This window comes from Chionomys nivalis, chromosome 8 (genome assembly GCF_950005125.1).
Source record: "Chionomys nivalis chromosome 8, mChiNiv1.1, whole genome shotgun sequence".
Lineage (NCBI taxonomy): Eukaryota > Metazoa > Chordata > Mammalia > Rodentia > Cricetidae > Chionomys > Chionomys nivalis.
The window spans coordinates 71,115,384-71,141,741 of NC_080093.1; the positions used below are offsets into that span (position 1 = coordinate 71,115,384).

Consider the following 26,358-nt stretch of genomic DNA (forward strand, 5'->3'; position numbering starts at 1 on the left):
CGAAGGCAGAGGATAGGGAGGAGGAGGCTTTCTACTTCATGGCAGGTGAGGAGCACAGAGGGAGGAAAGGGCCATGGCAAAGTTTTTGTCTGGGCATGTCCCCAGAGACTTACTTCCTTCACCTGGGTCCTGACTTCCAGTTTCTAGAACTGTAATGTAAATATCGGATTTATGCAAGATAGCTGATATGCAACCCTTGTGCAAGGGTCATTTGACCCCCAAAGACATTGTGACCCACAGGTTGAGAACTGCTGCTCTGGCGAGCCCTCACTAATACACTGCTCTAAGAATCAAAATACCAGAGGCAGCTGGTCATCAGCAGTTGATCAGATAGACCCAGTAACATGCACTTTCTTGGGTTAGCATGTGATAATTATTATTAATTGTCAACTTGATTAGCCAAAGAACTGCCTGGAGACTAGTGAAACACACCTCTATGAGTCAGTGAGGTGTTTCCCAACACGTCTAGACCTTTAGAGTTCTAACACTCTTAATGGAAATATGATGGCATTATTGGGAGCTGGTTAAAGGTAGGGGGTAGGACCTAGCTGAATAGGGTAGATCCCTAGAGACATATCCCCAGGGCCTAGACTTTGCACTGGCCTCTTCCTGTATTCCTTTTTCCTCTGTTTCCTGTCATGAAGTTGTTCCCTGGCACACTCTGGCCTCTGTGATGATCTGCCTTAGAACAGACCAGGAAACACAATTCGAGCGACAAGGGAATAAACCTTCTGAAACAGTGAACCAAATTCAATCCTACTTCCCTCAAGTTGTCCCTGTCAGCACAATGCCAGAGCCACAGCTGCTTCCGTACAACGGCCTGTGTGGCTGGCTCTGATAGGGAAGGAACATGCAGTTGCTCTGCACACAGAGACCTTCACAGTGCCCATGGTGTCATTCAGGGAACACACCTTCTGCTATCTTCTCAAACTGAATAGACCTGATACATTTCTCCCTATCCACACGGGCCACAGCCTGGGCCAGGAAACGTGGGGCTTTTGAACTCACACTGTGATTATTAGGAAAGGAGCATTCCACACCCCTCTACCCACCGGCTTGCAGAGCAGAGAAAAAGGGAGCCTGGAGTCCCTGGGCCATCTCTGGTCACCTGTGTGAGAAGTGGTTCCCACAGTGAGTTTCCTAACCAACAGTCTCAGAGGCACCTGAGAACTCTTGGGAACAAATACTTTGCTGTTTAGATCCACTGAGTCAGAGAGCAGGTGGCTGGGCTCAACCATTCTAAGGCGTGGACTTTTCATGTCTAAGTGAGCCATCAATTCATTTCCTTTGGTACTTAGGCTGTCTGATTTTTTTCTTCTTTTACAGACAGAATATCGCTTAGCCCAGGCTAGTCTCCAGCTCACTGTGTATCTGCGTCTGACCTTGAAGGCCTCTACCTCTCAGGTACCGGGATTGCAGGTATGCACCAGCATACCCAGCCACTACCAGTTTTTATCACTTGCTGTTGATGAGGACTGACTGGAATGTTACAGGACTCTGGACTTTGACATGCAGTGCTTGTGCCACAGGTGTCTGGACAGGAACCCTAACTACAGGGCTTTCGGCATCCTCTAACTCAGCTCGCACTGATCAGTTAGTAACACTGATGCTGTTACTGTATTTCTGCAGCTGATGGCTTCTCTGGGAAAAGTATCTCTGATAGAGACATCAAACTTTCTGCACCAGAGACAAATTTTCACTTCCCTTCTAGAAGACACGAGGCCTCTGTGGGGAGAGTCAGGGACGTGACGCTGAGTGAAGAGGACAGTGCTGCGTGTTAAATGCATGTTTAATTGACATAAGGTCAGAGGTACAGGCTTGGCCAAAGAAACAGGGATAAGAGGAGAAACAAAGTTTTGGAGAGTGCAGGCAATGGGTTACCATTATAGAATGGCAGACTAATTTAACACTCTTTCACGGAAGCAACACTAAAAAACTTGATCTGAATAGTACAGAAGTTGCTTTGTAAAAAGCAATCTATTTGAAGGCATGTCCCTATGGAGAGGGGAGGGACTGCGAGATAAATAGCACAGGGCCAGGTGCAGGCAGACAGAAGGTGAACACACCTGAGAGGCCTCCTCCTCAAGGTGTCCATGATGCTGAGAAGAGCTACCACAAGCTAGAAGCCATGCATGTGATGGACTCGAGGGAATGACAGTTGGAGAGTGGGAGTGATCTGGAAACAGCCAGGAGTGAGGGGTGTGGAAAGGTCAATAGCATAGATGCCTCAAAATTACTACTGACTGTATAAAACAACAACAACAAAAATAATAATAACAATGTCTAATGGAAGTTAAAACGAACAGTGATAGCATTTAAAATGGGAAGGGAACAAACATTTAGAGCTAGAGGTCTTTCCGCCGAATTAGAAGTGGTAAATATGCTAATTTAAAGTAGATGCTAATAAGTCAAGAATGCACATTGCAATCTCTAGTAATGAGTAAAAGAATAAAAGAATGTATAACTAACAATTTAATAGGGAGGGGAAAGAGGAGTAATACAAGACAATTGGTTCAAAAGAAGGCAAGAGAGGGAAGAAAAAGGGACATGAAACAGGCAAAGCAAATAAAAAAACAGATAATAAGATTGCAGGTTTAAACTCAAATGTATCAGCAATTACATTAAATGTAAATGGACTAAGTATTCCATTAAAACACACAGATTGTTGGAGGATAAAAATAAAAACTAATTACATCCTGCTTACAAAAAAACAAACCTTAATATAGAGATGTAGGACAGGCTGGGCGTGTCTGTGAATGATTGATTATGTTAATTGATGTGGGAAGACCCAGCCAAGAAGCGGGTGGCACCCTTCCCTGAGTTTGGGTTCTGGACAGTATAAAAGAGGAGAGAACAAGCTGAGTGTGAGCATTCATGCATTTGTTCTCTGCTCTATGATGATGTGACCAGCTGCTTCAGATTCCTGCCTTGACGTCCCTGCCATGATGGGACCATGACCTAGTGCTGTAAGCTAAAATCAGCCCCCTGTCCCCTAAGTTGCTTTTGTCTGGATACTTTGTCACAAGACAAGGAAATGAAATATATGTTCCATACCCAGCATTGGAAAAAGTAATTTCAAATATTAATAATAATAATACTTTAATGAGCACTAGAAAAAACTGTAGCAAGTGACTCTAGGTCAGGTCAGCCCTCCAAGGAGGGTAAGGAAGAAGCAAGACCTTCATCATGGTGCCCACTGGGCATACCCACCCCTCACCCCCACAATTCACTCAGGGCCCACAACTCTTACTGGAGCAGGCCCTCTCCTGGTCTGTAAACACAGTGGGGGGCTGTGGATTCAGGATCAACTCTGGTTTGCTGGGGATGAAGACTTCAGCATTGTCCTTCCGCTTAGCAGATAAAACCCTCTCCATTTTATTGCCTGTGGGGAAGCAATGGATTCTGTCAGCCACTGAGCGCAGGAGAACAGGGCATTCTTCTTACATGCTTGTTTATCATTTGCTCACTTGTTCACCCAACAAATATGTATTGACCTTTTCTGTACCAGGAACCTTGCTAGAAAGGGATTAGGGGAATCTATAGACAGCATTGATAAATAAGTGAGACACTGTGAGCGAGACGCGGGGTTCAGTGTCTAACATTTCCCGTCAGGAGAGGTCCTTACTAACAGCGTGTGCACACACAGGGATGGCGGTAAGGCCTCAGAAAGTTAGGGTGGCTGGCAGGCCAGTGAGGCACTGGCTTTAATTGGTGCAAGCAATGATGCCAGCAAGGGCATCTTGGAGATGAAGGGGCACAGGAAAATGCATTCAGAGTCCTCGGGGACTCATAGTCTAGCTGAAGAGAAGGACAGATGAACAGATGAGAAAACAGGATGCAGACAGAAGTCACGAAGCAGAGTCGGGGGACAGGGCTGGCAAAGGTACACATGGTAATGATGAAGAGGGATTCTTGTGGGTGATGAGCATATTACCCGGGTCACCAGATGTGGGAAGGGCACATGCAAAGGCTCAATGAAGGCTTGGAAGTGGAAGTCTGTCCTGGCTGGAGGTTCAGACTGCTGCCAAACCTACCCTCAAGAGCCCTCACACTAGTGGTGCAGAGGTGACTTCTGACGCCAGGTGGTAGATAGTTTTTAGGAACTTTTGTGTATGTGGTGCTAGGGATAATCCAGAACCAGGGTGTCAGGCATGGTAGGCAAGTCTTCTACTCTGAGCCCCAGGCCCAGTCCTGAATGCATTTCTGTATCTCAGTGTGCATGAGAAGATGTATAACTAGCATGTCAAACCTTTGAAGGACACGAAAGTCACACATAGGACAAGTGTGGGGAGGAGGATCTAGGGCAGAGGAAAAAACACCTAAAGACCCCAAAGGCAGACACAGTGTTTGGTCTCTTTATTCTGGGACCTCCTGGCCTGGGAAACAAACAAACCCAGGAGGAGACTATCAAGCCTGGGGCGTTCACTAACACACTCTCTGCTCACTCATAGGCTCCGACCACACTGACCCTTTGCTTCTGCACACCAAGTCCTAACCCTCTTGGAGTCCCTGGGTCTGCTGTTCCCTGCCCCGGGAAGGCAGGGCCCAGCGCCAGGCTAGCACAACCTCTGTTGGGAAGGCTGCCCGACTACTCAAGCTACAGCAGCCCACCCCCTCCCCCACCAGCATCTCGCTGTAACTGTCAGAAGTCACCTTCAAGTAGGTGCCCCACCGCTCAAGCCCCTGCTCCAATAGGGTTCCTGCTGCTTTCCAAGGCTGTTTTCTGAAAAACTTCCCAAGTGGACAGCAGCTGCTTCTGCCTGCCTCGCTTCCTTGATCCCTCAGGTTCTCCCTAGCCACACCTTCCCTGCATGTGAACGGGTAAGAGGCAATCACACCCCTTAGTCCTATGGTTAGCCCAGCTCATCAGCCCCAAAGAGATTAATTCGGAGTGGCAGCAACCTGTGGTAGACTTGCTACTGTGATTTTTGAGAGTTCTAAACCTAGGACTTTTGGCCAAGAGACGCTGACTTTCTAGTGACCCAACAAGACCCATGTCTCCTATGAAGGCAGTTATGCCTCCGATGCCAGAAAGTTGCCTCAGAATGGAACTAACTCAAGGGAGATCTGACAGAAGGGGGAAGCAATAGGAGGAGGAGTGAGTGCAAAGGGAAAGAGGGGGTAGAGGGCAGTGGGGATGCGAGGGGAGGGCAAATGGGCCCTACTCCAGCTCTGCCCTTTACAGTTATATAAGGCAATACCAGTCCCTTTTGCATTAACCAGTTGGGATGCAGATGCCACTAAATTTCCCACAATACACTAAAGATGGTTCCCATGGGAAGGCCTGAGGTCTTCGGAAACCTTTAGTGCCTTTCCCTCTTAGTACTCGGGGCCCAGCTGTTTCCCTCTGGTCCAGAATTCACTCGAGCTGAGTTTCCAAGCACTGTGGAACACTGAGTCCTAGGACTAAACACAGAGACACAAGAGGCCAAAAAAAGCTCATGAGAAGAGCTCACTTTTAGAAGCTGGGTTAAACTCCATCACCACAAGGGTATCTGTGCCCTGGGGAGGCCGGCCTTCCAGCTCCTGGTCCTTGGGGACATCCTTCTGCACTGTGTCCTGGCTGGGAAGAGGAAACTCATCGGTGGTATGGCCTGGCATTAAGAGGTCCTCAGTCTCGGTCTCAGAGAGGACGTCTTCCTCAATAGAGTCGTACTCGTCACTGGAGCCATCTTCCTGCGTCTGGAGGTTTGTGCTGAGTCCCAGACCTTTTCTCAGCTCCTGTAGAGAGCCCAGGAGACATGAAAGGTGAGGACTTGTATAAAAATAGACATTCTGAACCAAGAATGACTACTCCCAACGTCCAGAACATCTCAGCCAGGGTGCTGGTGTTGCTTTGAAGATAGCAAAAAACAGTCAGAGGGGAATGAAATAGAGTGCGGCACTTATGGTGCTGTCTTAGTCACTGTTCTGCTGCTGTGAAGAGACAACTGTGGCCAAGGCAGCTCTTATAAGAGGGAGCATTAAATTGGGATTTGCTTTCAGACCTTAGCCCTAGTTCTCATCATTGAAATTTATTGCATGTGCATTTAAAATAAATGAGAAAACTCAAACTGACTGATGATTGAAACCTGGATTGATAGCTGCCACTGGCATGAGCTCAGTAAATGAGGGACATGGGCTGGAAGAAAGGGATCCTGTCATGTAGAAAATTCTGAGGCAACTATGACCTGGGGTTCCATGGGACACTAAGCTTGTCAGTGCTGAGCCTGGGTATTTAAAAGCTGGACAGATTGCTAAGTGCTAAGTTGAAGGTCTGCTTTCCTCTAGCTGCTGAGCAAAATACAAGAGGCAGGAAGTGGACCTAAGGGGAAAACTGCCAGGGGAAGGGAACCAAGGGCTCATTTTCTTCAACTCAGCTAGCAGAAGAAGCAACACCTGGCTGTCAGGAAAGCATATCCTGGAGAGAAAACCAAGGCAACAGTAAGACCTCCCCTGTGGTTTGTGGATTTCTTGGGCCACCTTAGCAGAGACAGGATTATCCGGGGAAGACTGGGGAGGAAAAGGAAGGTCTGATGGAGGAAATCTTACAGACACCCTCGTAACCAAAGTGGTTTCCAGAACATCCAGCTGCCAGAAACACTTAAGCTAGAACAGTAAAAAAAAAAAAAAAAAAAAAAGGCTGCACAGGTGCGGATCTATAGGCAGGAAAGGAGCCAGAGAGACTCATCTACAAATACATGCTGTCCTCCCTGAGGAAGCAAGATTCCGAGGACTGCACCAGGGGCTGAGAGGGTAGAGGGCAGACACAGAGAATTATTCCCAGGCCTGGACTCTTTGAAATTGCTTGAGTTGGAGGGTTCCTTTCTTCCTCTTGTCCCAAATGCCTATGCCTGCTATTCCACGGGTAAAATAGATGTGAATCTTGTTGGGGTGGGGTAAGAGAATGAATAACAGTAGACTTAACAGAAGTCCCCAAAAGATGTTCTCTGGGACCTGTGAACATGTGCCCTTCTATGGCAAAGGACCTTCTCAGATGAAATTCAGGATCTGCTGAGATCACCGAGGCAGGCCTGGAGGAATTATGGGGCAATCAAAGAGAGGCAGGAAGAACAGCATCAGCAAGTCCTAAGAATGGAAACAGATGTCAGGAAGGAGAGAAGACGCTAGTGCGCTGGCTCTGGATGGAAAGGATACAGCCAAGCAGAGCAGGTGCCTCTAGGACCCAGATTCCTTCCTGGAACCTGCAGAAGACATAGGCCTGCTCACACCTTGAGCTCAGCCTGATGACGGTGAGTTTGAGTCTCTGACTCCCAGCACTGTTAGGTAAGCTGCTAAGGCAATGGGAAGTTGCAGCAGCAGCAGGAACACAATATAAATTTGTGTCTTTTCCAGTTCCTTCTCCTACTGCCCCACCCTATACCAGCACCAAGGCTGGTTACTTAGCAACTGCACTACAGTCTAGAGCACAGTGGAGCTTGGTAAATACTTGCTGAATGAGTAAATTACATGGAAGCCTGTATGGTGACTTAGCAGAGACAGGAGACACTTCCACACCTTAGAGGAGGTGACATCAATGACAGGACCCTTAGCAAATTAATTTACTCCTCTGGGCCATACTTTGACTTCCATCATTTGACTTACCATGCCCCGATATACTACACTGTGATAATAGAGCCATGGTCTGAACTGGGCATAGTTCTCCCTAACAAGAGGACATTTGGCAACGACTAGAGTCTTTTTAATCACAACATGTGTGGAGAGAGTGCACTGACAGCTAGTAGGTGGGAGCCAGCGATGACGCTGCTGGACTGGTTGGAAGGCAGCGGAGAATGTTCACTTCAAAGGATGATCTGGTCACAGTGCCGACTGTGTTGAGGTCAAGAAGCCCTGTGTTAGAGCAAGCACGCATTCACCACTGTGTCCAAAGGATAATGCTGATATGGTCTGGGCAGGCCTCATGGGAGCCACACTAAGATTCTGGTTCAAGTCATCAAAGTCTAGCTGTGGTGGGCAGTTGGAGATCAGCGGACTTCCTCCTTCTCTCCAGGGAAACAGGAATTTCTGGACACCTGCTGCTGAATGGCAGCCTTAGCTTCAGCTCATCTTTCACAGCAGAATAATGCTCTGAGCTCTGAACAACACTCAGGCCCTTCTCATCTGATCTTCACAATAACCTGGCCGGACTAAATACCTGAGCCCCGGGGTCACTTGAACGTGGCAATAACTCTCATAAGTTCCTAGGAAAAGCCCTCTCTGCTCATGAATCTCTATTATTTTGGCCCAGTTACTTTTATTTTTCCAAGACAGTGTTTTTTTGTTTTTGTTTTTTTTTTTTTTTTTTTGTGTGTGTGTGTGTGTAGCCCTGGCTGGCCTCGAACTCAGAGATCAGCCTGCTTCTGCCTCCTGAGTGCTGGGATTAAAAGTGGCACCACCAACCCAACTTTTAAAAGGAACAGGTGGAAGCCAACCAGGAGAGTGAGTCCTGCCATTGTACTTGAAAACCCACTCAGCCCTAGGGCCCCGAACAGTCTCCACTGATACCCAAAGTAGATTGAAGCTCCATCCACAGCCGGTTCCAGGCATGAGACATTGGGATGCATACAGCCAGGGCCAATGAACCAGATTCTTCTGTTACTTTGCCACCTTCACGGGCTGCAATTCCACATTTACGTTACAACAGCCCTATGTTTATGGGGAGCATTAAAGAACAGAGTCCCTCAGCTTGTGTAACTCTTCACAGTGATTAAGTGGTGGGGTGGAACATGTGCTCGCAGTCATCAGTCCTTACTCCTTCTAGAAAACCCTGAGGAAGGACTGATTCTACTACATTCCTCCACGTGGCCCACCAGCAGGGTACATGATGGGGTAGTTCTCCATCAATAGAAAAGACAGCCATTCCATAAGCCATTCCTGCAGCCCATTAGCTTCCAGATCAAAAACTGTTCAAAGCACATTGATTGTGCCTTAACTTTAGGGCCCACTTAGTAGTGTGTGTGTGTGTGTGTGTGTGTGTGTGTGTGTTTAAACACTTAGGATGGAAGCCATGTGCCCACACTTGCTGGGAGGCTGTGCTGATGACCAGTCACGTGCAAACAAGGAGACAAGACCTCTGCCCTCACAGGAGCACACAGTGTGCTGGGGGAGCCAGCACAAAGAAAGGCAAATGGCAATTCCCACAGCTCAATATCAGTTCATCATTTACTAAGCTGATGGATCGTTTATGAACTAGTATTTCTCATGACAAAGAAAGCAAATTTCAATAATCCCTGTATCAACCTGCTTTCTTTTTCTTCCATAAATCAATATAAATGTGAAGACCAAACAGTATTTACAAGTATAAAACACACACACAGAGAGAGAGAGAGAGAGAGAGAGAGAGAGAGAGAGAGAGAGAGAGAGAGAGAGAGAGAGAGAACACCTGGCCTCTACTTGGCTGTACTTTTTTTCTCTCTCTCTCACTAAGAAAAGGACTCCATTTGCTTGCAGGAGGTGAGTAACCTTAGAATCCGGGGATGCTCATGTGATCTGAAACCATCTGTTACAGAAGCAAGGCGAGCTGCTCTAAGAAGCAGCATTCCCTCTAGAAAGAACCATTCAGAACCTTTCCATCTGTGAGAGCGGGACCTTGGCTACGATGGTGACTTTGAAAGCCAAGCTATCGGCACTTCAAAGTGGTGCCCTGCTGTGGGATCTATAAGGGGCTTTGAAGTTGTCACCCAGAATTTTCTCTGGGAAAACTCACTTTATACTTTGCTTTAAAACTTGATTATATTCAATTTCAGTGTTCAATGTTTCAAATGCTAAGTTCAGGAGCCTTCCATCTGGAGGTCATGGTGCAGACTTCATAGAAACTGAGCTGACTGCACACAAAATGCCCTCCCCATGAAGAGTTAGGGGTTGGGGGTAAGGGACTGCATGCTGAAGATGGAAGGTATGGCTATAGAAAGCACTTCTAAAATGTAGCCAGAGTTTGATGGCCTGGAGTCCAGTATCTGTCCACAAGCCTCCTCTCTCTGCTGGGCTAAGAGTAAAACTGGGTAACTATCAAACGCCAAGGTCTCACAGTGACATCAGTAACTGCCACAGCAGCTTCAACTACCAAGCTGTTGCTGTATACCAGGCACCAGCCAAACTCACTGTGTACCTCATTTCAGCCCTACGACACCCTAGTGCACTGAACGGTGGCATCATTTCAGCTCAGTAGAATGAAGGACAAGGTCACACAGCTGGTAATGGCAGAGCCAGTATTCCGATCCGATATTGACTGGTTGAGGCCAAGGCCAGGCTATTATTGACCACCCTGCTATATACCAACTCAGAGCAGATGTCTCCAGAAGAACTGAAGACGGAACTGATGACCTTTGACACAAAGCTGCCAGGAGCTAGTACATGTTTTAAAGAATGTGCTATGGCTTGGATATGAAATGTCTCACATAAGATCATGACTTCAGCCCTGGGTTCCTAGTTGATGCTACTTGGAGAATCAGTAGCAACTTTGGGAGGGGCTTTGTAACCTGGCCCAGCTTCAGCCCTCTCCACTCGTCGCTTCCATGTGCACAGCCTGTCCTGCTGCTACTAACTACGCCAGTCCACTCTCCTTTGACGGAATGAGCCTCCCTCCCTTAAGTCTTTCCAGAGGATAAGACAGAACATGCTGAGCATTAGTAGATGGAGCGTTACACCCTGGGCCATCCTGAGAAAGTAGAATGAAGTGGGTCTAAGTTCATTCACACAACCCTCCTGGGCCCAAAAGGCTTTTTATCTTGCACTGGTTGATTGATAAGTTATTTTTATTCATTCATTTACTTAAGAAGTATTGGGGGGGGGGGTCACTGAGGTGACTCAGTGGGCAAAAGCAATTGCCACCGAACCTGATGACTTGAGCGTGATTCCCAGCTCCCACGTGGTAGAAGGAAAGAAACAATTTGCACACTTTATCCTCTGACCTCCACTGTAGGTCATAGCACAAGAATGCACAAGTGTGCACGCATGAGTACACATACACATGTCTACATACATAAATGTCATTTTTAAAATTAAGAATTGGGGCCAGACAGATGGCTCAGATGGCAAAGTGCTTGTACTAGCCTGATGACCAATGGAGGTCAATTCCCAGAACCACATGGAAGGAAAAAGCCCACTCCTATAAAGTTATCCTTTGATCTCCACACATGTGTACATCCATACACAAATAAATAAGCAAATGTAAAAAATTAACTTAAAAACTTTAAATAAATATTCTTATGAAGATATCTGTCTCGTATAAGCAGACACAGCTGACAAAGGCAAGGAACAGGAACAGGATAGATGGAGCTCCTGTTCTCATGGAACTTGTGACTGGGCAACAAGACAGCCATTTGATAAGAGCCCTCTCCCCACAGCCTGGGGCTCTCGGGTCACAAACTGCTCAGCACACATGACTTGTGTCCCAACTTTAGGGCCCACTCTGTAGTGTGTGTGTGCGCGCGCGCACGCGCGTGCATGTGTGTGTGTTTGTGTTCATGTGTGCGTGTGTGTGTCTGTTTAAATGCTGACGGTGGAACCCAGGACCTTACATGTGGCAGGCAAGTGCTCTCCCACTGAGCTCCAGCTCCAGCTCTTGGTTTTATAAATCAGGGTCTCACTAAGCTTCCCAGGCTATCTTTAGACTTACTATGTAGCTCTGCCTGGACTAGAACTTGTGATCCTCCTACCTCTACCTCCTGCTTTCTGAGTTTATAGGAATGTCTTACCAGGCCCGGGTCTACTCTGTACCTTTCAAAATCACATTTTGCATATCAGTTTGCATAGAACTACCTGAGAAAATTTTGAATTATACTGTGTATGACTCAAATATTGTACAAAGGATGAGAAGATGATTCAACAGATAAAGTGCTTGCCATACAAATGTGTGAACTGGAGTCTGGATCTGAGAATCTGCATAAAAGCTAGGCAGGCAAGGTAGTCAACTGTAATTCCAGCATTTGGTAGGCAGAGATAGGGATCACCAGGATAAGCTAGCTAGCTAGCTAGACTAAACAAGCCAGAATCAACGATCTCTGGGCTCTGGGAGAGACTCTGAGCAAGGTGGAGAATGACCAAGGAAAATGCCTACTGGCAACTTTAGGCCTATATACATATACACCAATACACATGCATACACACATCTACATACAACCCCCCACAGATATATACATGTACACACACACTGTGAGCCCACACATGTGAATATGCACATGCATAACATACATATATACTCACATGCATACACACTGATACACATGTACCTTCACACACATGAGCCCCCATGTGTATGAACATGCAAACATACATTCACACGCATAATATACACATGCAAAAAAAGATTGCACAATATTTTTACTTTTCTGCTGTACTTTGCCATCCATGGATTTTCATTAATTTTCCAAGCTAGATGTATTGATGAAGTATCTGATGTTTTGTGTGCTAGTCCACCACTAAAGGCATACCAATGGGTGACAGAGGAGAAAGACCTCATGCTCAGGAAACAGAAGGTATAAGAGTCTTTTGGACCTGATCTAATGAGAAGCCCCAGACAAGCCTCTCAGCAATGCCCATCTCAGCATCCATGCCTGAGCCTGTGCAAAGCAGGAGCTGGCTGAAGGATCCAGAGATGGAATCTGGATACAGCTGGATAGAGACCAAATGAGACTGCCGCCGAAGAATGGTTGCAGACATCTGAGACACACAGAGCACGTTCCTGGAGAACTGGAGGCACAGAGAGTCACAAACCAAATATGGGCAGCAAAATTCAGCAGAAGGCTGCTGAGATCTGGTTTCTGGGCACACTTGTGTATGCATACAGCTAAGTCAGCCAGAATCAGGTAAGAGGAAGCCCTGTAGCAGGCAGTCACAGCTGATTTAGGGGGGCATGTGAAGCCAACTTGTGGGCTTAAGGGCAGGACAGCAGGGTACTCTCTGGAAAAGAACCTTCCCAAGGTCGACAGGGAGTTTGCCATTTGGAGGAGAAGTCAAGATCTCCAGCTCACAGAGCATGCACATCGCACGCACGTTGTAGCCACTCTCACGCCCTTATGTCAAGAGATACCAAACAGTACAGGAAGAAGTAACAGTACAACCAAGAAGGGACAGATGCTCTGGTGATTCAGCCCTTTGAAAGACAGGCACCAACTTGAGTAATTTAATTTAAGAAAGAACTAATATCCAAGAAAAGGGAATTTGACAGGAGAGGTGGAAGCCGATTTTAGAAGCTGGGAGACTGTCATCCCCACAGAGACGCATGGGGAACTCATCCATGAAAGAGAAGCAGCTAGCAATCTTACAACTTTTAATTTCATCATTAACACTTCTAGAAAGATAAATTAAGTCAGGAAGAGCACCCAAGGGTGACTAATTAAGTATGCTAGAAATCATGCCAAGTGACTTTATAAGAATATAGTGAGTGCCCCAAAGACAAAAAGAAAAGCACCACCAAAGTCTTCTGGGTGGAGAGGTCTACAAAGTATTGTCCAAATCAAGATCCAGAGGGCAAACATTCAGATGGAGCAGCCTCAACTACTCTGCTTTTCTTTCCTTTTTAATGTTTATGTGTTTGGGTGTTTACCTGCATGTATGTCAGATCCCCTGGAACTGGAGTTCCAGATAGCTGTGAGCTGCCATATGGGTGTTAGGAATCAAGCCCAGGTCCTCTACAAGAATAGCAATGCTCTTAACTACTGAGACATCTTTCAAGTTCTCTCACCTGCCTTTAATGGGCAAAGACAATGACACTGATGTAGTCACATAAAAAAGGTACATTCCATGAAAAGTCATTTTGATACCATCAGACAAAAAGACAAAAATATAACAGACACTACAAAGCTAAAGAGATGTAAGAAAATGGACACATTTGTGAAAATCAGCCTGATGAAGCAGACCAACAGCTGAGACTGATGATGGCAGGAATGGGTTGATGAGCATTCCAAGGAAGGCTTACTCACGATGTAAATGCTGGGCTGGGGTTCAGCTGAGCAGTGGAATGCTTGCCTTGCCTTGTGTGCTTGAGGGCCTAAGTCTCACCTCAGCACCACAAACAAACTAAGCACTTCACCCTCATACAGCTCTTCCTCTGAATCTCTAGGTATTCAGATGAGATTCAGGTATCTAGGTGAGATGCGATGGGGGAATGGAGAGGATATGTGGACTTGTGTGTGTGCACATGCATGTGGTCAGGGGTCAGTTCTGAGTGTCTTCCTTTTCACTCTCTACCTTCCTTTCTGAGCAGGGTCTCTCACTGAATCTGGAGCTCACTGATTAGCCTGGCTGGACAGAGATGCAAAGATCTCCTTGCATTTGCCTCCCCAGTGGTGACACTGAGCTTTTTACATGGCTTTGGGGTGATGGAGGAAGGTCATTGGTTAAATAATAAAGAAACTGCTTGGCCCTCATAGGTTAGAACATAGGTGGGTGGAGTAAACAGAACAGAATGTGGGGAGGAAGAGGAAGTGAGCTCAGATGCCATTTCCTCTCCTCTCTGGGGCGCTCCTCTCCAGAGCAGACGCAATGAAGCAAGCCACCAGGTCGGACATGCTGAATCTTTCCCGGTAAGACTGATGCTACACAGATTATTAGAGATGGGTTGATCGGTATATGAGAATTAGCCAGTAAGGGCTAGAGCTAATGGGCCAAGCAGTGTTTAAAAGAATACAGTTTGTGTGTTGTTATTTTGGGGCATAAGCTAGCTAGGCGACCAGGAGCTGGGGTGGCAGGAACACAGCCCAAGCTCCCCCCAACATTGGGGAGCAGGCTTGGAGCTCACATTTTAAATACTCTCTTGGTATTCTAACGTGGGCAGTTGAAGACCAGACTTTTAAGACTTAGCAAGTTAAATGACACTACTGACAATCTGCAGTAAATTTTCTGTTGCTCTGAGAACTCACCATGACCACGACAACTTACATAGGAAGGATTTATTTGGGTTACGGTTCCATCACCATAACGTCAGGGAGGCATGACAGTCAACAGCATAGCAGCTGGAACAGCAAGCTGAGAGCTCACATCCTGACCACTAACATGAAGCAGGGAGAGAGCAAGAGGAATCACACAAGTCTGTAAACTCTCAAAGTCCCCCTCTAGTGACATACTTCCTTCAACAGTCTTCCCAGACAGTGCCACCAGCTGGGACCAAGTGTTCAAATACATGAGCCTATGGGGAACATTCCCACTCAAATCACCACATAATATGATTGAATTTAATAAGTATACCGAGAACTTTACATCAAAAAGAGAATGGTTATTCTTTTGAAGTATCAAAGAAGACTCATAAAAATGAACTGGAGGCCACAAATCAGACCTCAGTAACTTCTGAACCAGAAAATCAAACAAGCTACCTAAATGCAGTCAATTAGAGATTAACATGAAAGGCAAAATTGGAAAAATAAAATCTACTTACTCAGAATGTCTAGAAAACCTTTGAAATTAAGAAAGGAAAGCCCCTGTAAAGCCCTCGGTTTATTAGACACAAATGGCACCAGCAGCACCACAGTGAGGTGTGTAGGGTGAAGACAGTGCTACGCTTAGAGACTAACTCAACCTTTTCACCTCCAGAGTAGAGCAGGGCTGTGGTGGTCCAGATGAGAGTGGTCCTACAGGCTAATAGACTTACTGCTTAGTCACCAAGGGGTGGCGCTGTTTGAGAAGGATTAGACAGTGTGGCCTTGCTGGAGTAGCTGACACACTTGGGTTTTCAAAAGCCCAAGCCTGGCCCAGTGTCACACTCTTAGCCTGTGGACCAGGTTATAGTTCCCAGCTACTGCTCCAGTGCCATGCATGCCACCATGCTCCCTGCCATGATGATAATGTACCAACCCTCTGACACTGTAAGCCAGCCCAACTAAACGCTTTCTTTCGTAAGAGTTATCTTAGCTACGATGTCTCTTCAATAGCAACAGAGCAGCGACGAAGACAAGCGCTGAGGGTGGGTGAACAATGAGCTTGTGGATGTGGTTAATAGGAGCAGGGGTAGGGAGCCTGAACAACTGCATAAACCAAAATGCTTAGGGGAGGGAGAAGTAAAGGCTAACATGACATGAAATAAAAATAAATGAGTAAACACATAGATGACCAAATGGGGCACACACAACTCAATCCAGCTCATCCCAGCTAAAAGCAGAGTGCCTTTTTCAGATTTACTTCTAGATCGTTTGAATCTTCTTAATGAGAAAGCACTTATGCATTAGCAGTTACATAAAATGACAGAAAAGAATGTAAAATACTTATGAAATTCTAAATAGGCTATACATGTGAGGCATAAGCCAGACCACTTATACGATTATTGACTGGGAGGTCACTCTTTATTGTTGGCAAATTGGAAAAGCTGCTTTAGTGAGCCACATTCCATCTGGCAGCTTCATTTGCATGAGCCCGCATGGGGTGCAGGGTGGCCACGTGGCCCTTCTGATGCCCCATTAGTGCATTAGTGCCAGCTCAGCATTGCTGTGCATGTGTATGCATCATTCATGCTCAGTATGGCACCAGCCCCGCCCTGTTGGCCTCCTGCTGCTGCCCCACTGGCTCAGGGCCTACTAAGGTCATAGGCCAGTCTGTGCTTCATTCTGAGCTGGCTGGCTGGGCAGCTCTGACTGCCCTAATGGTCCTGGGTAGCACAGAGGCTAATTCTAGTGCTACTGGGAAGGAGAGAGTCCTCCTCTTTCACTAGACTGTCAAAGTCTTCAGTCTAAAAAAGGAAGTTAGAAGTTGGTATTACAAGGGCCAAATCTGGTCATAGCTATGTTTTGTTTGGAGCATAGAAAATTATGAATTAATTATCAAAAAATGGAAAATATCTGGGGTTGGAGCAGTGGCTCAGTGGTTAAGAGCACTGTCTGTCTGCTCTTTTAGAGAATTTGGGTACAATTCCCAGCACCCACATGGCTGCTCATAATTGTCTAGAATTCTAGTTCCAGGGGGATCCAATGTCGTCTTCCAGTCTCTGAGGGCATTAAACATATGTGTTGCACAGACTTAGCATGCAGGCAAAGCACTCATATACATAAAATAAAAAGTTTTACAAAATTAAACATACCTCTTGTCAGTTACCTAACTTCAGTTAAAACGAGAGAAAGCTTAACTCCATAGGCCCTGCATTGTATGGTGACAGCTAACTAAGGCTATCCTTGGCACTCCCCACCACGCCATAGGGCCCTGCATTATATACTTTAAATTTAGAACACCTATCCAAATTCCCCACTGTCTACTCTACCCTAAGTAGGACAGAAATTCCTTTTAAGTTTTTAAAACAAAGGTCATTATATTTATTCAACCATTTGGTATATGTGGGGGTGAGGGATATACACACACAGCAGGGCATGTATGTGAAGGTCAAAGGACAACAATTTATGAGAGTCAGTTCTTTCCCTCCACCATTTAGGTCCCAGGGATCACACTCAGGCAGTTGGCCCGTCTTTACTAACTTATGTGTCCTTACACAGAGCTTAGACAATATTGTCCTGTAATTACATCAAGGAGATGCAATGTGGCAGTGAGTCTCACGAACACTTAGGCCATACCTTTCTTCCTCGCACTGACCCAATCACTCAATTATTCAGTTCCCTTGCTTAATAAAGAGTTGTTTGTGTACTAACTATACCAGGCAGCTTTCTAAAGTCCAAAAACACAGCTGGGCATGCATATCGCTTTAACCTCAGGACTCAGGAGAGACGGCAGGAGAACCTCTGTGAGTTTGAGGCCAGCCTGGTCTACATAATGAATTCCAGGATAGTCAGAGTTGCATAGTGAGACCCTGTTTGAAAAAAAATCAAAAAGCAAAATCCAATAATGTCTAAAAGCATACTGGACAACAAGATAGAGCTGGGTCTGGAAGTGGGAGGTGTGTCTACCTGCCAGCGACCTATAGGACAACTCCCAGGATGAGTCCTGCCCTGGGAATAGCATGCCTCCTCTGCTGATACTAAGTTTGGAATAAAGATGTTCTTCTACAGCCTAGGAGCCTCAAGTTCAGAGATGGCAGAAAGAGGAACTACTTAAGCCATCCCTTCCTGTTGGAAAAGGAAAGGTGGTTCCAAAGGAAGGTGACTCAGCCGAGGCCCCTTAAAAGGTTTATGGTAGGCAGGTCAGCAACAAAGGGACACAGCTGATCGTCATGACACCCAACACAGAGAAGACACAGACCAGGGAAAGCTTGAGGTGCATTTTCAGAAAAAAAGGTTTTCTTTTATTTTTTATTTTTTATTTTTTTTTTTTTTTGGTTTTTCGAGACAGGGTTTCTCTGTGGTTTTGGAGCCTGCCCTGGAACTAGCTCTTGTAGACCAGGCTGGTCTCGAACTCACAGAGATCCGCCTGCCTCTGCCTCCCGCGTGCTGGGATTAAAGGCGTGCGCCACCACCGCCCGGCAAAAAAAGGTTTTCTAATTAATAGTCAAACAGCAACAGTGATGGCCACAGTGGGCCAGGTGGGTCAGCTGAAGGCCTGGGGAGCTGAAGCTGCTCTGCCTGCCCATTGCCGCAGCCCCTCCTCATCTTGAATTTCAGCACTTATTTTCCAGGTCTTAACTAATAATGTCTTTCCTACCCAACTCTATCTCATTGCCATTGTTTTTTGTTTTTCACCCTTCTGGTCCAAATCATGGTTTGGGGAGGGTTTTGTTTGTTTGGTTGGTTTTTTGTTGTTGTTTTGTTTTGAGACAGGGTTTCTCTGTAGCTTTGGTGCCTGTCCTGAAACTAGCTCTGTAGACCAGGTTGGCCTCTAACTCACAGAGATCCACCTGCCTCTGTCTCCAGAGTGCTGGGATTAAAGGCGTGCACCACCACCCGGCTAGTTTTGGATTATGTTTTGAACGTGACAAAAGTACAAAGACAAAATTTATCAATTATCCTAGAACTTGGAGATCTGCCAAGACAGCAGATCTTAAGTTCAACGCCAGCCTGTCTCAAAAGGCCAAACAACAACAATGAATTGTTTGTTTCATGTGACGAGCATTATTCTGGGCTATCACGGAACCCAGGCCTTATGTGTGCTAAGCATGCACCTTACCATCAGCACCGCAGCCCCCATGTTTAATTCAGCTCTGACCGTGTATAAGCCAAGCTTCCTCCTCCAAACACAGGCAAGTCCACCCAGCCAAGAACTGCTACATCGTGTATTTATGCTCAACAAGGAGCTTTCATCAAGTACAACATTCCTGCCTCACAGAGAGCCACCATAGTCACACCCCCTATGCTCACCCTCTCCCAAGAACCATTCTGTTTTCCCTTTTCCCCCACCCCTGGAAAACTTACTTGTGTATACTCATTAAGTTATCAGATCCCGGGAACTGGAGAGATGGATGATTCAGCAGTTAAGAGTGCTTACTCTTTTGCAGAGGACTGAGGTTCAGTTCCCAGCATCCACATAGCAGCTCTTAGTCATCCAGTTCCAGGGGTTCTAACACTTCCAGCTCTTTTGGACTCTTTCTACATAACGCCCCCATCCCTACACACACAAATCTTTTGGGGAAAAGTCCACAGCCCTCTTATAAAACAGCTTGTCAGTCTGCCTGGGCCAATCAGAACTGAGACATAATCTTCCTCCTGACTGGAGGTTCCATCTTTAAAACTTACTGAAGCTAGGTGGTGGTAGGGTACTGTCTTAGTTAAGGTTTCTGTGGCTGTGATGAAACATGATGACCAAGGCAACTTGGGTAGGAAAAGATTTATTTTAGCTTATACTTCCAGGTGACAGTCCATCACCAAGGGAAGTCAAGTCAGGAACTCAAACTAGGCAGAAACCTGGAGGCAGGAGTTGATGCAGAAGCCACAGAAGAGTGCTGCTTACTGGCTTGCTCCCCATGGCTTTTGCTCAGCCTGCTTTCTTATAGAGCCCAGAACCACCAGCCCAGGGATGGCACCATCCACATGGGCTGGGCTCTCCCCCATCAATCACTAATTAAGAAAATGCCCTGCAGACTTGCCTACAGCCCGATCTTATGGAGGTATTTTCTCAGCTGAGGGTCCTCCTCTCAGACGACTCTAGCTTGTGCTGCACTGATCTGGCATAGACACACACACAGGTCATCCTGGTGCTCTGGAGGTTGAAGTAGGAGAATTGAGAGTCTGAAGCCAGTCTGGGCTACATAGCCATATCCTGTTCTAACAAGCAAGTGAAAACTGCTTTGAAATCTCTAAGACTTTGACATTATTGTTCAACCCATATGCTGGCTAGTTTTATGTCAAGGACACAAGCTAAAGTTATCTTAGAGAAGGAAACCTCAGTTGAGAAAATTCCTCCATAAGATCTGGCTATGGGGCAGACCTATAGGGCATTTTCTTATTAGTGGCTGATGTGGGTTGGATTCAGCCCATTGTGGGTGGGGCCACCTGTGAGTTGGTGGGCTGGATTCTACAAGAAAGCAGACTGAGCAAGCAGAGGGTAGGGGAGTAAGCCAGTAATCAGTGGTCCTCCATGGCCTCTGAATCAACTCCTGCCTCTAGGTTCCCACCTGGTTTGAATTCCTGCTATGGCTTCCTCTCCATGGATTGTGACTCTATATGTAAGCCATATAAACAAACCCTTTCCTCCCCAAGTTGCTTTTGGTCATGGTATTTCACCACAGCAATAGTAACCCTGACTAATATAACCTATTAGAACTTGTGTCTTTCCTTGTGCCTTGGTTTCTCTTAAGAGTTGATAATGTTAGAGCCTGGAAAGATAGCTCAGCCATTAAGAGCATGTTTTTCCAGAGGATCTCAGTTTGATTCTCTGCACTCACAGCCCAGGGTGACCCCAGGCTTCTAGGCTCCATGGGTACCTGTATTCACATAAGCACACAACTACAAACAGGCTCGCATACATACATATAATTAAAATACATTTTTAGAGGGGAAAAAAAGAGCTGACAGTTTGAGACCAACAAGATGGCCCAGAGGCAAAGGCACTTGTTGCACAAACCTGACCTGAGTGTAATCCCCAGAATTACCAGGTAGAACAGAATTAACTCCCCAAAGTGGTCCTCATTCTACACACCCCAAATAAGTAAATGACGAAGGTAAAAAAGCTTTAAATGTTGACAAGTGAGCCTTTTAACTATGATTTGAAATATTTTTCTTTTCTAGTTCCCATACCTGTGGCACAGGGCATCTCAAAGCAAACTCCTTCTTCTGAAGTGAATTCTAATCTGCAGGCTAACTCCCCAAGCACCGGGAGCTCCTGGGCTATGACCTGCATGCAAATTCTGTTATCCTACAGATTAAGCTCCAACAGGGTTTTCAGTCACCATCATCATGACCTGTATACACCGCACTCTCTTTAGAAGTGTGCTCTCCAGCACTGCTGCAGTTACAGCCTTGTGGGGAGCTATGAAAAGGGGCTCTGAGCCCAAACTCCAGATCAGAACCCACCTCAGTGAACAGGCCCAGGGAAACAGTGGCTTTGCTCATTGTTCACTATTTGGAACTAACTATGCATCTCACTGTGGAGGAGTTTGGGTTCCTTTCAGTGCAGCCCTTTTAGCACAATAGCAGACATCACAATGGAGAGAGAACTTGGTTGGGATGCCACGCACTCCTGTCTGTCTTCTTGTTCCCATCATCCTTCACTGGGACTTGGTTCTGATAAAGCAGAGCATGCTGGCCCGTGTGTGTGTGTGTGTGTGTGTGTGTGTTGGGGGTGGAGTGGATGGTGGTTCTTGCCACAGTATGGATATGGAGGGCAAGGTAGAGCACAACCTTGTGTCATTGGCTCACACCTTGTTTGAGACAATTGTTTACTATGGCGTATGCCAGGCTAGCTTAGAGGCCTCTGAGGTCTTCTGTGTCTGTTTCCACCTCCCAGTAGGAGCACTGGCTACCTCAAGTGGCTTTATATTTGTTCTGAGAATTCTAACTCAGGTCCTCATTGTGTGTGACGAGTACATTGCCCACTGAGCAATCTTCCCAGCCCTAGCTTTTTAATTTTTTAAAACTTGTTTTGAAAAATGTAAAATCCACAATTTATCATACTAGTATAATGGGCACCCAGATATCTTTCGCCTACATTCACCAACTGTTACCATTCTGCCACCCACATTAAGTATAGCCTTTATTTTGTTGTGTTTGTAACACTGTGACCTTCTCTTCTGTCCTCTACATTCTGCACATGTCTCCTAAGAATAAGAATAAGGCTGGAGAGATGGCTCAGTGGTTAAGAACACTGGCTGCTCTTCCAGAGGATCAGGTTCCATTCCAAGCACCCACATAGTGTCTTACAAGCTCACAACTATACAACTCCAGTTCCAGGGAATCCAACACCCTCTTCCAGTCTCCACAGATACAAAGCATTCATGATGTAGTCATACACGCAGGCAAAATATCCATACAAATAAAATGAAAATAAATAAATCTTAAAAAACAAGTAAAAAAAGAAAAAGGATGTTTTCTGAGAAGACCAGAAATATATGTATCTCAAACTCAGGAAATTTAACATCAATCCAATATTGTGACATATATAATGCTGTCTATTTCAAATTTATTAACTCTTCAAATTTGGCAATTTCTCTCCAAACTCAGTGGTACCACCCAGGCCCAGGACCTCACTGCACACAACTGTGGTGCATGTCTTTATTTTCCTTTAACCTAGAACATTCCAAGTCTTTACTTGCCTCTCATGCTCTGATGTTTTCCAGGACTCTAGCACAGCTGTTTGAGAACAGCCCCATTCAGGCTTGCCTGGCTGTCTTCATTAGATTTGGGCATTTCTCTCTGCCATTCTTAGCTGTGTGCCCACCAGGGAGAGATCAGGCTAAGAGGAATTTCTCTCTACCGCTGTGGGAAGCACCATGAAGCAGCACTGATGGTGGTCCTGCTGCATACCTGGTTCCCAGGCTCAGCATCAATAACAGCCACAAGCGCCCATGGCACTGGAGCAGAACCAGCCCGGCACAGTTCCCGGCCTGTGACCGCACCTCCACAGACCAAAGAGTCTCAGGACCCCGGCACCCAGTACCAGCCTCTCTGTCTCCCATTTCCTCAAATCTCAGTGCTCAGCTCACAGACTGTGGTAATGGATATTACAACCCCAGCCAGTGAGCGACTCAGTGCCGATGCAGGGCGAGCTCTGTCACTTCAAAATCCACCCTGAGCTCAAGCTTCTTGGGTGTTTTTTTAGATATGCCATGGGTGTGCCACAGGGGTGGTGTGTGTATGTGTGCTTTGCAGGTGTGAACTCAATCAGGCACATATATGCAGAAGTCAGAGATTGGCAGTGGTGTCTTCCTCAGTCACCCTCTCTCTTATTTCTTTAGACAGTGTCTCTCTCTGAGCCTGCAGCACTGACTTGGCTAGCTTACTTGGTTAGAAAGCCTCATGGCTGACCCTTGTCTTCAGCACTGGGGTTACAAACATGCACACCACGCCTAGCTTTTTACGTGGGTGTTGGGGAGCTGAACTCAAATCTCCATACCTGTGCAGCAAGCATTCTACCAACTGAAGCACCTCCGCAGCCTGAGAGGCTTTTATGTTAATGCAGCCTTGCCATCCACCTGGGTCATTTCCAGACTCAGGAGCTCTGCTGTGAACGCTCAGAGTTCATTTTACCACTGCACCCCGAATCACTAAGAGCCTCAGGTATTGGTCAGTGCTGCAGGAGCATGGGGATGTTCCTGTGTGTTCAGACAGCAGAAATGAAAGTTGCAGGCCTCAGAGCTGGTGGGATGCACAACACCAGCACCCCTGTCTGAAAATGGGGGGGTCTTGCTCCTCTGCTGCTCTCCCTGCCTCCTGCCTCTCCTAACCACTACCTTCTGCTCTTACTCCCACAGCTGATCTGAGCATCTGTCAAAACCACAGAAGACACAGCCAATACGTGGCCACGCCATTACTCCCCAAAGCCACTGGTTGAGTGGGTTACCGGTGGAAAGACAGTCATGCTGTGTTATGGAGCCAAAAAAAATGTGAGATTATCAAATAGGATGGATGGCAAAACCCCACTTATGCTATATTAGCAATAAAAAAATAGGGGGGACAAACCTAGCTACTCAGAAGGCTGAGGCAGGAGAATTGCAAGGTAAAGGTCTGCTTGGCTACAGAGTGAGTTCAAAGCCAACCTGTCAAGGCCCTGTCTTAAAATTTCAAAAGTGAAGAAAGGGCTGGGAATATAGCTCAAGAAGGTGCTTGTCTAGCATATACAGGGCCTACATTCACCCGTGCATACCACCAAAAACTAATAAGTAAAAATAAACCAAAGGCGGCACATGCTCAAAGGCTGTGTTATCTGAGTTCCCAGCAGAAGCACCCATGTGGTAGATTTCCCCTGCAGGCCAGCCCTCACTTTGTAAGTCTCATGTTGAAGAGGCCTGCTACAGCTCCTGATGTGATGGGGCAGGTTCTTCTATGGAGACCTGGCTAATGATAGCCTTTAGATGTCAGCATGTAGCTGTAACTGTGGGTATAAAATCTTCACCTTACTGTGGGACCCGCACTGTGACGGCTGGTTTTGTCAACTTGACACAACCTACAATCACCTGGGGAATGGCTCAGTGATATAGTATCTAAATCAAGTGGGCCTATGGACATGTCTTGATTGCATTCATTGAAATGGGAAGAACTAGTCACTGTGGGTGGCACCATTCCCTAGGCAGGGGATCCTCAGCTGTGTGAGATGGAGAAAGAGAGCCGAGTATTAACAAGCAGGAATCCATTCGTTGCTCTCTGATCTTGACTGTGAGTGTAATGACTTGCTGCTTCGAGTTCCTGCCACCTTGACATCCCAGTTATGACCATCTGTAACCCAAAATTCTATGCTAAAATAACTCTTTCTCCCTTAAACTGCTTGTCAGGGCATTTTATCATGGCAACAGAAATAAAACTAATACACACACAATGGAAAGAAAAGCTGTGAAGCCTTCTAGCAGCTGTCCCAGTGATTATGCCTTCATGTAGTGTCTGGTGATCACTAGATTAGGAAGTGTCTCTCCTGGGATTGAAACAGACCCCTCCCCCATACAGTGCTCTCAATGCTTCTTTCCCATACAGTGGACAGGGCATCTATATGCAGTTTGGACAGTGATTCATGGGACTGCAGAGTTCTAAAGAGACTTTTGGGGTGGAGAGATGACTCGGCTGGTAAAGGCACTGGCCAGATGCAAGCCTGACCGCTTGGGCCGAGTCCTTAGATCCCACAGCTGAAGGAGAGAACTGACTCCTGAAAGCTGTCCTCTGACCTCCACACGTGTGCACAGCGGCACACATGTGCTCCCCAACACATGTGCTCCCACAGCTGAAGGAGAGAACTGACTCCTGAAAGCTGTCCTCTGACCTCCACATGTGTGCACAGCGGCACACATGTGATCCCCAACACAAATAATAATAAATAAAAATTTAAAGTTCAACTTTAATTTTTCTGCCTATTATTAGACATTTTGGGTTCATTGTTGATTCCTAAAGAAGCCACTTCCTTAAACGGAGACTGAGTCCCCCAGGGCAGTGCACACACCGTGTGTCCAGGCACTGGGTTTGAACTCTCTATTTGCTGGAGCTGTAAAATTGCTCAGAACTGTGCGAAGGCTCCTTGTCCAACATAAGGGAAATGCCATCCCTATCACTGTCCCCTAGACCTACCATCCTGACTCACCTCCTTGCTCCCTCCTCCTTGCTCCCTCCTCACCTCAGGGTCTTTGCATTCCCTGCTATCTCTGCCCAGGACACTGCCCCTCAGGCTCACTCGCTCACACCCTGAGGTCCCCATTTCATTACTGCCTCATCAGAGGCCTTGCCTCGGTATTAAACAGAAACTTTACTCTGCTCTTTCCACAAGCCCTGTCACCTCCTGACACACTATATGCTTTTATATGAATTTATTTTTTAATTGGTCAGGGGTTGGTAGCATAGGCCTTTAGTCCCAGCACTCGGAATGCAAAGGCAGGCGAATCTCTGTGAATTTGAGGTTAGCCTGGTCTATGAGGAGAGTTCTAGGACAGCTAGGGCTACAGAGAAACTCTGCCTCAAAAATCCAAAGAACAAAACAACAACAACAACAAAAACCTATCTGATTGTTTTTAAAGGAATGAAATCCCTCGATTCATAATAATCACAGATGATCACACGGAATCTCCTGACTGCATCAGCGTCAACTGCTAATTCAGCCCTCCCACAGCACCATGCAAGGCAACACATGGGGGCTGACAGAGCACGCCTCCATCATGCCAGTCTGTGAACTCAAAGCCGCGGAGAAACTGAAGGTCACAGGCTGTGGTGGAGGGCAAGAGGCTGGCATGTTCCAGCAGCAAAGGTGAGGCGCAAAGCCTCTATGCGGAGGAGGGCTCCTTCTGCTCCAGCTCAGGCCTCCCTTGCTTCGTGCCAAGCTGGGTATATTTAGCCAGGCCCTGAGTTTCTCTGTCCCTGTGCAGATGGCATCTCTCAATGCTTCTTTCTGCTGTGGCAGGCAAGTACGCCACTGTTTCTCTCTCCTTTTGCAGGGAAATAACTCCAA

At 46.5% G+C, this 26,358-nt stretch overlaps 1 protein-coding gene across 6 annotated transcripts in view; it reads right to left on the reverse strand.

The window, feature by feature from the left end:
- Window positions 1–26,358, reverse strand: part of Katnip (katanin interacting protein) — a 176,307-nt gene that overhangs the window by 72,414 nt on the left and 77,535 nt on the right. For 4 of the 6 annotated variants that reach the window (XM_057779249.1, XM_057779247.1, XM_057779248.1 and 1 more), the window contains 2 exons: window positions 5,457–5,721; window positions 3,251–3,382 (listed from right to left, as the gene is read on the reverse strand). In XM_057779249.1, the coding sequence (XP_057635232.1) occupies window positions 3,251–3,382; window positions 5,457–5,721 (397 nt within the window). The remainder of the gene's footprint in view (window positions 1–3,250; window positions 3,383–5,456; window positions 5,722–26,358) is intronic. The other 2 variants (XM_057779252.1, XM_057779253.1) reach the window with 2 other exon arrangements.